This window comes from Colobus angolensis, unplaced genomic scaffold, assembly GCF_000951035.1.
Source record: "Colobus angolensis palliatus isolate OR3802 unplaced genomic scaffold, Cang.pa_1.0 Scaffold6, whole genome shotgun sequence".
Taxonomy (NCBI): domain Eukaryota; kingdom Metazoa; phylum Chordata; class Mammalia; order Primates; family Cercopithecidae; genus Colobus; species Colobus angolensis.
The window spans coordinates 19149756-19159936 of record NW_012119598.1 but is presented as its reverse complement, the minus strand read 5'-3'; the positions used below and the strand labels follow the sequence as shown (position 1 = coordinate 19159936).

Genomic DNA, 10181 nt, shown 5'->3' with positions numbered 1-10181 from the left:
GATTTGCAGAAAATAGCCATGTTCCAGATTTATTAATTATGTGTAGCTGTAATTTGTGGGCTGAAAATATGTCTGAAAATCTGTGATTCCTAAACAGTGAGTATTAATAGAAATTTATTTCACTATCGGTGTTAACTTTCAACAACAGGAGGATAATCAAGGCAGATATTTAGAAATGAAATATACCATAAAATATTAAGTTATTTATATTTCAATAAGACAAATAATCCTTGATGCATTGAAAATTTGGGAAGTTTAAAAAGAAAAACAAAAGCAATCAAGTCCTGTCACTGGAGATAATGACTGCTATGATGGTGATGTATTTTCTTCTCATCTTTTTTGTCTGTTCATACATGTGTATGTTTTCACAAGGTTGTGATCATATTACCATACAGCATTGCATCTCCACTATCTTCCTTTCTATTTTATTCGCCCTTCCCCGTGTTGAGGCAGGAGAATAGGGTCTGGAGGCAAGGAACCTAAGGCTGATTGATGCTGACTTCCTAGAACTGAATTGAAAGGAAAACCTCAACTTTCCATGCCTAAGTAACAAAAGGACCAGACGTTACTCCCTTTGTAATACCCCCCCCCACCTCCCCGCCTTTTCTGAGTGGCAGAAACGTCTGCAACCAATCAGACGTTTGCATAGGAGTGTAACTTTTGTAACTTCACTTCAGCCTCTGGTTGCAGAAAGCAAAAGCAACCAATCAGACTGATGGCGGGCCACTACTTTATTTGCATGGGATGAATACCAAGTGGCTAATGGGAAACCTCTAGCCAGTATTTGGACCCCAGAAGATTCCGTAACCAGGGCCCTTGAGCCACTGCTTAGCCAGGTCCCACCCTCATTTTCAATAAATCTCTGCTTTCGTTGCTTCATTTTGTCCAATTCTTTGTTGAAAAAGCCAAGAACCTGGACAACTTGTAGTCAAGACCCTCTACTGGTAACAGCATCACGAAATATTTTTCAAAAGCAATTTTTTTTTTTTTTTTTGAGATGGAGTCTCTCTGTGTCACCCAGGCTGGAGTGCAGTGGCACGAGCTTGGCTCACTGCAAGCTCTGCTTCCCAGGTTCACGCCATTCTCCTGTCTCAGCCTCCCGAGTAGCTGGGACTACAGGCGCCCACCACCACGCCTGGCTAATTTTTTGTATTTTTTAGTAGAGACAGAGTTTCACCTGCCAGCCAGGATGGTCTCGATTTCCTGACCTCGTGATCTGCCCGCGTCGGCCTCCCAAAGTGCTGGGATTACAGGCGTGAGCCACTGCGCCCGGCCCAAAAGCAAGATTTTTAAATAGTTGTATAATGTAATGTGGCAGTACCATTATTATTTAGTCTTTCTCCTGTTATTAGAGTCAGTATTCATTCAGCAATTTAAGTACTGTTGGGTGTGCTAGCAGATAAAGGTTTATTGACTATTGAAGATAGTCCTGTTCTCAGACATCACAGGTTGTAGGGGTAGGGGCTGAACACTGAACTTTACTATATAGCATGGTATGGCTGTCTTAGGGGTACAGGCTGTCAGCTTGTAAGTGGTCATTTAAAGCACGAGGAAGTGAAGATGGTGTTGCTCAGGGAAACAGGAAGCTAAGAGAAAAAGACCAAGGGTGGCACCCTGAGGAACACTCAGTTGCATTGAACTTAAGATGCACTCACATCTCTAGATCCCCATTTCCAAACATACATCTCCACTCATTTTTGGATGGACTTACTCAAAAAATTCAAAACAGCCGTTCTTCCTCTTGCCACCACATCCCTCACCCCGAGATGCCAAGATCATGGAGCTTAAAATTTAGAATGGTGGTCAGAGATGCCCCTGGGAGGAGGGCAAGGCTGGAAGCAAAACCCATTCTATGTGGCTTGTTCATCTTCCTTTCTCTTACATCATTGCCGGGTAGTCTGAGTTGTAATTGGATCATTAAACTTGTTCTCGGATTCCTTCTAAACTCCATGTATCTGGCACATTTGCCCCACCTGCACAGCCAGGAGCCCACCTGCCTAAGCACTGACTCCCCCTACCTCATGCTCCCCCTGTGCTCCCTTCTCTGCTGGAACTATCCTGAGTTGGATCCCCACTCTCCTTCCACTACAGTATGGTACTTTTTCATGGGGCAGCCACTGACCAGTTTGGAAACTAGACATTCTGCTCTTCAAGCCCTTTGCCCCCACAACTCTCAGGGCTTGTTCTAGGTGGAAGCAGGAAAAGATGGGCATGCTAGTCCAGGACCCTCTATAGAAGGAATATCGGAGGGAAGCACAGAGGAAATCCATGAAGGCCCAGCCATGGAGGAGGAAATGACAGTCATAGGAAATGCCAAATGTCAGAGTGAGATTCAATACATTTCTGTTATTAATCAATTATGCAACGGTGTGATTGCATAAATAATGTGATTTTAGTTGGTTGTTTATTTGGGGTGGAAATGTAGTCAGAAATTAGAGTATTAAGTTGGTTATTGTGTCCCAGTACGCAATCTTTGGGTCAGATGACATTTGATTAGCAAACGTTCTTTCTTGTCTTACATTGAAACTCTTTCCAGGGGCCTTAACAGGGTATAAAATGCTGTGTTTTCTCAGAAATCTAGCAAATCAGAAGGTGAACGATCATGATTATGATCTCTGAAGGAACAGAAATTCTCTGATACAAGGTTTTGTTAAGCACAATGTTCACATAAGACATTTGGGGGAGCACCCCTTAAAATAAGAGATCAGGGCCGGGCACAGTGGCTCATGCCGTAATCCTAGCACTTTGGGAGGCTGACGCGGGTGCATCACCTGAGGTCAGAAGTTCGAGACCAGCCTGGCCAACATGGTGAAACCTCATCGCTACTAAAAATACAAAACTTAGCTGGACGTGGTGGTGGGTGCCTTTAATCCCAGCTACTCAGGAGGCTGAGGCGGGAGAATTGCCTGAACCCAGGAGGCGGAGGTTGCAGTGAGCTGAGATCGCACCACTGCACTCCAGCCTGGTGACAGAGCAAGACTCCATCTCAAAAAAAAAAAGAAAAGAAAAAGAAAAATGAGAGATTTATAATACCACAATGGATTCTTCACACAGATTATGCTATCCCTTGTTTGAAGATTTTCCAACATATGGCAAATTCTCTTTGCTTTTGGTCTTAACTGAGATTGGAAAGACTGAATTTAGTGCCATTTGAAGGAATTATTATAATGCAGCGGTTCTCAAACTTGGCTGTACATTATAATCACCTGGGGGGCTTTTATAAATCCCAGCTGTCCAGACCACACCATGGGCCAATTAAACGTTTCGGGTGTGACCCAGGTGTTTACCATGTGCAAAGAAGTTTGAAAATGACTAAAATAGGTAACTCCGAAGTCAAACTGCCTGGCTTCAAATTCCAGGCCAGTCACTTCCTAGCCGTGTGACCCTAGGCAAGATATTTGATTTATATGAACTCTATGAGAAAAAAGGATGATAAAAATGACATATTCTTGTAGGACTGCTATGAGGTTTAAACAAGATAATCTATGTAAACTACTAAGTTGCTGCAAAAGTAATCACGATTTTTGCCACTAAAAGTGATGGCAAACACTGCGATTACTTTTGCACCAACCTAACACAACAGGGCAGACATATGTGAATTCTATAGGCTGGGCACAGTGGCTCACACCAGCACTTTGGGAGGCCAAGGGGTGGGGAGGATTGTGAACAATTTTCACAAGTTCAAGACCAGCCTAGGCAAACACAGAGAGACCTCCTCTCTACAAAAAAATTTTAAAAATTAGCCTAGTGTGGTGGTGCATGCCTGTAGACCCAGCTACTGAAGTGGGAGGATTGCTTGAGCCTGGGAGTTGGAGGCTGCAGTGAGCTGTGATCGTGCCCCTGCACTCCAGCCTGAGTGACAGAGTGAGACTTGGTCTTTAAAAAAATAAAAAGTTCTATGGTAATTATTATTAACTAACAGCTTTCTTATTTCATATTAATTACTCTGCAAGACACTTTCAGCGTGGTACCCCCATCTGACACTCATTCACCTAGTTGATTTTTTGTTGTTGTTCTATAACATTCATTCATGCACGAATTCATTTTACAAGTATGTATTCATTGACTTAACTACGTACGAGTGTGAAAGAAGACACAAAAGAAATATACACATCTGGCTCACCTCCCTTGGAGTTTATCTTCTCCCGTGTGTTCGTGTTTTCCGGTTCAGATCATAAGCATCTTGAGCTAGGAGACCATGTTTGATGCCTGGACACCTCTAGCACCCAACGCTGCGGATTGGAGACACTGCTAGGCACCCGGGCTGGAGGAGTGGGTCCTGGTTCTTATTTTGCCACTTACAGGCTGGGTAACAGCGAGCAATCCTGTTGTCCTCAATAGGTGTGTTTCTTCATCTGAAAGTGTACACAGTCCATCCATGACTGATGTGACGATTACAGGTCTACACAATGCACATGTGGATTTGTCTTGCAAACGTCCACGACCAGGCCCTCAAGAAACAGTGCCGCGCATGCCCACCAAGGGGCAGCAGATGGCAGTGCAGAAGCCTGCGGCGCTTGACGTCAGGGCGCACGTCCCACCCCGTGACCGCGACTGTGACCGTGACCAAGAGCGTCTCTGGGGCACGGCCGGGTGGCGCGGCGGGAGTGCACAGGACCCGCCATGGCGGCCGAAGCCTCGGAGAGCGAGCCGGCGCTGCAGGAGCTCATGCGCGAGGCGGAGATCAGCCTGCTGGAGTGCAAGGTGTGCTTTGAGAAGTTTGGCCACCGGCAGCAGCGGCGCCCGCGCAACCTGTCCTGCGGCCACGTGGTCTGCCTGGCCTGCGTGGCTGCCCTGGCGCACCCGCGCACGCTGGCCCTCGAGTGCCCATTCTGCAGGCGAGCCTGCCGGGGCTGCGACACCAGCGACTGCCTGCCGGTGCTGCACCTCATAGAGCTCCTGGGCTCAGCGCTTCGCCAGTCCCCGGCCGCCCACCGCGCCGCCCCCAGCGCCCCCGGAGCCCTCACCTGCCACCATACCTTTGGCGGCTGGGGGACCCTGGTCAACCCCACCGGACTGGCGCTTTGTCCCAAGACGGGGCGAGTCGTGGTGGTGCACGACGGCAGGAGGCGTGTCAAGATTTTTGACTCTGTGGGAGGATGCGCGCATCAGTTTGGAGAGAAGGGGGACGCTGCCCAAGACATTAGGTATCCTGTGGATGTCACCATCACCAACGACTGCCATGTGGTTGTCACTGACGCCGGCGATCGCTCCATCAAAGTGTTTGATTTTTTTGGCCAGATCAAGCTTGTCATTGGAGGGCAATTCTCCTTACCTTGGGGTGTAGAGACCACCCCTCAGAATGGGATTGTGGTAACTGACGCGGAGGCAGGGTCCCTACACCTCCTGGACGTCGACTTCGCGGAAGGGGTCCTTCAGAGAACTGAAAAGTTGCAAGCTCATCTGTGCAGTCCCCGAGGGGTGGCAGTGTCTTGGCTCACGGGGGCCATTGCAGTCCTGGAGCACCCCCTGGCCCTGGGGACTGGGGTTTGCAGTACCAGGGTGAAAGTGTTTAGCTCAAGTATGCAACTTGTCGGCCAGGTGGATACCTTCGGGTTGAGCCTCTACTTTCCCTCCAAAATAACTGCCTCCGCTGTGACCTTTGATCACCAGGGAAATGTAATTGTTGCAGATACGTCTGGTCCCGCTATCTTTTGCTTAGGAAAACCTGAGGAGTTTCCAGTACTGAAGCCCATGGTCACTCATGGTCTTTCCCATCCTGTGGCTCTTACCTTCACCAAGGAGAATTCTCTTCTTGTGCTGGACACAGCATCTCATTCTATAAAAGTCTATAAAGTTGACTGGGGATGATGGGCTGGGGTGGGGCCCTGGAATCAGAAGCACTAGTACTGCCATTAATGAATTGTTTAACCCTGGATAAGTCACTTAAACTCATCTATCCAGGCAGGGGTAATTAAAACTGTCTGGCAGACTTACAAAGCTTGGGACAATTATTAGAGATTCATCTACCATTTATTGAATGCATACTCTTTGTGCAAGGAAATTTGCAAATATTAGCTCATTTAATCCGTACTATCCAGTGAGGTAATTTTTTTCCCCCCCGTGATAGAGTCAAGCTCTGTCACCCGAGCTGGAGTGCAGAAGCATGATCACAGCTCACTACAGTTTCAACTTCCCCCACTCAGGTGATCCTTCCACTTCAGCCTCCCAAGTAGCTGGGACCACAGGCGTGCATGACCACATCCAGCTAATTTTTGTATTTTGATAGAGATGGGGTTTCACCATGTTGCCCAGGCTGGTCTCAAACTCCTGAGCTCAAGCAATCCACCTTCCTTGACCTCCCAAAGTACTAGGATTACAGGCATAGCCACCTTGCCTAGCCATAATTTTTATTATTAATCTCATCGTACAAGTGAGAAAACTGAAACCCAGAGAGCTTAAGTGACTTCCTCAAGGTCATAGTTACTTACTGCGATAGTCACAATTTGAATTCAATTCTGATTCCAAATAAGTTGCGCTTAAATAAGATAACAGATGTGGGGGAAAGTATGTGAATGTATAGTGTTGCTATGTATACTGTCTTTACAAGTAGCTAATTATTTTAGCACAAAGATGTGCAAAGAAAGGAGACTTTATGGAGAGTTCAGGAGAAAAGGGATGTTGTGGTGGCCATCACTTTCATTCAATTTGTGACTGCTCTGATGGCACATTAGATGAAGTTACTGTTGATCCTGAATTACGTGAATAAGAAAAACAATTGAACTGCTTATTAAAAAGGTAAACATGTCTTGTAATGCCTATATCTTCTCCAATATACATACTCAGAAAATAACACTTGGTTGTTTGCGAAAGGCCTATATTTACGTAAGTTCTAAACTAGTGCAGAACACACTACATACTATTGTTAGAGGGCCAGATGACGCTCCTGTTACTTGTTTATGTTACATGTTTATGGTTTTTTATTTTTGTTTTTGTTTGTTTGTTCTTAGACACGGTCTTGCTCTGTTGCCCAGGCTGCCGTGAAGTGGAGTAATCACTGCTCACTGCAGTCTCAACACCCTGGGCTCAAGCGAGCCTCTTGCCTCAGCATCCTGAGTAGCTGGGACTAGAGGTGTGTCACTATGCCCAGCTAATTTTTAATTTTTTCATAGAGATGGGATCTTGTTTTGTAGCCCAAACTGGTTTCAAGCTCCTGGGCTCAAGCGAGCCTCCTATCTTGGCCTCCCAAAGCACTGGGACTATAGGTATGAGCCACTGTGCCTCACCCATGTAAAGTAAAAGTGAGAGCCTAATTCCCGTGCCAGTCCACAAAAACCCATTTTGTTGTCAATGCTCTCATCATATAGCACTAATAGTAAGATTTGGGGCACCCTAGACCACGATTTATAAATGCATTCTAAACAGAAGTTCTATGGACAAACCTCTTCTCCCCACATGCACATACCCCACCCTTAAAGTCACCCCTAGGTTGGTGACTTCATGGGTGTTCTGAATACATATCAAGAAACGTTCCAAGTGAAGATGTGAATTCAGACTTATTTGGTCATTTATGAGTAGAGCAACTGAGGACAGATCTTAGACCATTTTCCTTAAGAACAATGACATTTTAATGATTTTAGGATTAGTAGAGCCAATTCAAAAGATTTTTCTCTTTGGAATTATTAATGCCATCGTCTCTGATTATAAAGCTGGACATGTGTCCTTTTCAGACAGCAGTCATGATAAAGGTGTGGAATATGCAACACAGGGAAGTATGTGAGCAAGGTAGTATTGCTGGTCATCGTGTGGATTACCTGACTTCAAGAATCAGGTGCGCATCTGTGAGATGATGTGGGAGTGTATCAGACCTGTGAAAACAAGCCATCTTAGTAACTGCTATCTTTCCTTGGTAGATTATCAGGCTTGGGACTGGTGTGGGGCTGGATGCACAACATAAAAAGAACTGTATAAAGCAGCACTTCCCAGGAATGTCATAAGACAGGAGCAGAGTTTCCTTGAGGAAGACACGAAGCTTGTTGTTCTTGATTATCAGGCACTCACGTGCTGAGAGAATAGTTTCAGTGACTTGTAAGGCAGATGCAAAATTCGTCTTCCAGACTGTGTTCTTTTTTTTTTTTTTTTTTTTTTTTTTTTTGAGACAGAGTCTGGCTCTGTTGCTCAGGTTGCAGTACAATGGTGCGATCTCTGCTCACTGCAACCTCTGCCTCCCAGGTTCAAGCTATTCTCCTGCCTCAGCCTCTGCAGCAGCTGGAATTACAGGCACCCATCATCATGCCCAGCTAATTTTTGTATTTTTAGTAGAGATGAAGTTTCACCATGTTGGCCAGACTGGTCTCGAACTCCTGACTTCAAGTGATCCACCTGCCTCGGCCTCCCAAAGTACTGGGATTACAGGCATAAGCCACCGCACCCAGCCAGACTGTGTTCTTTAAAGCAAGCTGGTTAAAAGGCTTGAGATATGTCATGCTGAACTCCAGGTTATTGAAGAAATCGGAGAATTCTGAGACAGGTAGGAAAAAATAACCCCAGCAGAAAGTAAAAGCTTCCAAGGTGATGAAGAAGGGTTGGAATGACTCGCAGAGGTTGAAACAAAAGAACGTGCCCAGGAGTAAAGGGAGAAGGAAAAGAAAATAGGCTCTTCCAGAATATCCCCCATGGCCTGCCTGGTGAGTCCATAAAAGCAAACACAGACACTTTGGCTCCTGTGTCAGCAGTTCCCACATCACCCTCCATCTATTCCAATTTTGCCCAATTCCCAATCCTTCGATTGTCTCCTGCTTTTGACCTTGTTCTACCCTCTGGACTTGCCGCCTGGAGTTGGCTTTCTCAATCTCTTTCGTTGGCATTTTGTAAAGACCTTGGTTCATACTCATAAATCTCCCCTCTAGCAAATCTAGCTCTGGACCCCAGGACTCAGACCATCACGATTTTGCTAGTGCCTTATGTAGACCTTCCCTGGCCCCCAACTAAGTGGGGTGCAGACCCCACCTAAAGTGAATTATGAACCTTCTAAGGAAGAAGCATTAACCTGTGCACCTCAGAAAAATGAGGAAGAACCACTGATGATAGCAAATCTCATAATTCTTACACATGCCATATTAAAAAGAAATACATACTGGTGTTAGTGTTCCACTATAGAGATATGCTATGGTGGTGTATCATGGCTAGTCAGGAGGTGAACTGTTTTCTTGGAGAATATGTAGCAAATACGATAGGGCAGCCAGAGACTCACCACAACTACTGTATTGAGTAACCATGGTGACTGCTGTGCCCACGGCCTCTTCTAAAAAAAACTGCCCCATCATGAGCCAGCCGGCAGCAGCCAGGGTTTCTATTACATGATCCCCTCGGACCATAGCTGCTTGGATAGGGGTGCACACCTAACAGAAGGACAGTCAGTCAACCAATGATACTCTACCCGATGTGTTAATTAGACCAGGAAACTGGCTATGAATTGGCTTGGGATAAACATATTTTCCTTACAAGGAACACAGAGATCCAATTACATTCCTGTCCTTGATTATTATTTTTTTTTTTTTAGATGGAGTTTCTCTCTTGTTGCCCAGGCTGGAGTACAATGGCGTGATCTCAGTTTACCGCAACCTCCGCCTCCCAAGTTCAAGTGATTCTCCTGCCTTAGCCTCCGAGTAGCTGGGATTACAGGCATGTGCCACCACGCCCAGCTAATTTTGTATTTTTAGTAGAGATGGGGTTTCTCCATGTTGGTCAGGCTGGTCTTGAACTCCCGACCTCAGGTGATCCAGCCACCTCGGCCTCCCAAAATGCCAGGATTAGTCGTGAGCCACTGAGTCTGGCCATCCTTGATATTTTGAATTGAGAAATATGGAACATGTTATGCTGATAGCAGCCTGGAGAATGACAGAAATACACTCAGTTACAGGGGTGCAGAGAGTCCCCGTGGACAAGCCATATCATGAATAGGAAGCTATGAGGCAGAGGGAAAACAAAACTCACAGGAATCCAGGTAAGAATGGGAGGAAGAAATGCATCCGGAGAAGCAGTGGCTTGGAGCCATGTTACCTCCAGGGCACCAGCATGATGATCCCTACTGCAAGATCTGTGGAGCTGCCCTGACTCCACTTTGCCTCTCTGCAGGGCCCAGCTGCCCTATGGTTTCTGTTCTTGGAGTCCTAACAACTCTCTCCTATCCCATGCGAATTCTTATACTAAATGCTCCACTGCTTCAGCGAACCTGCACA

General features: G+C 46.0%; 1 protein-coding gene across 1 annotated transcript; it reads left to right on the top strand.

Moving 5' to 3' along the window:
- Positions 1 to 4575: 4575 nt before the first annotated feature.
- NHLRC1 (NHL repeat containing E3 ubiquitin protein ligase 1) lies at positions 4576 to 5936 on the top strand. The gene has a single exon (XM_011962749.1). The coding sequence runs from the start codon at positions 4624 to 4626 to the stop codon at positions 5809 to 5811; it is 1188 nt and encodes a 395-aa protein (XP_011818139.1). The 5' UTR covers positions 4576 to 4623; the 3' UTR covers positions 5812 to 5936.
- Positions 5937 to 10181: the final 4245 nt, after the last annotated feature.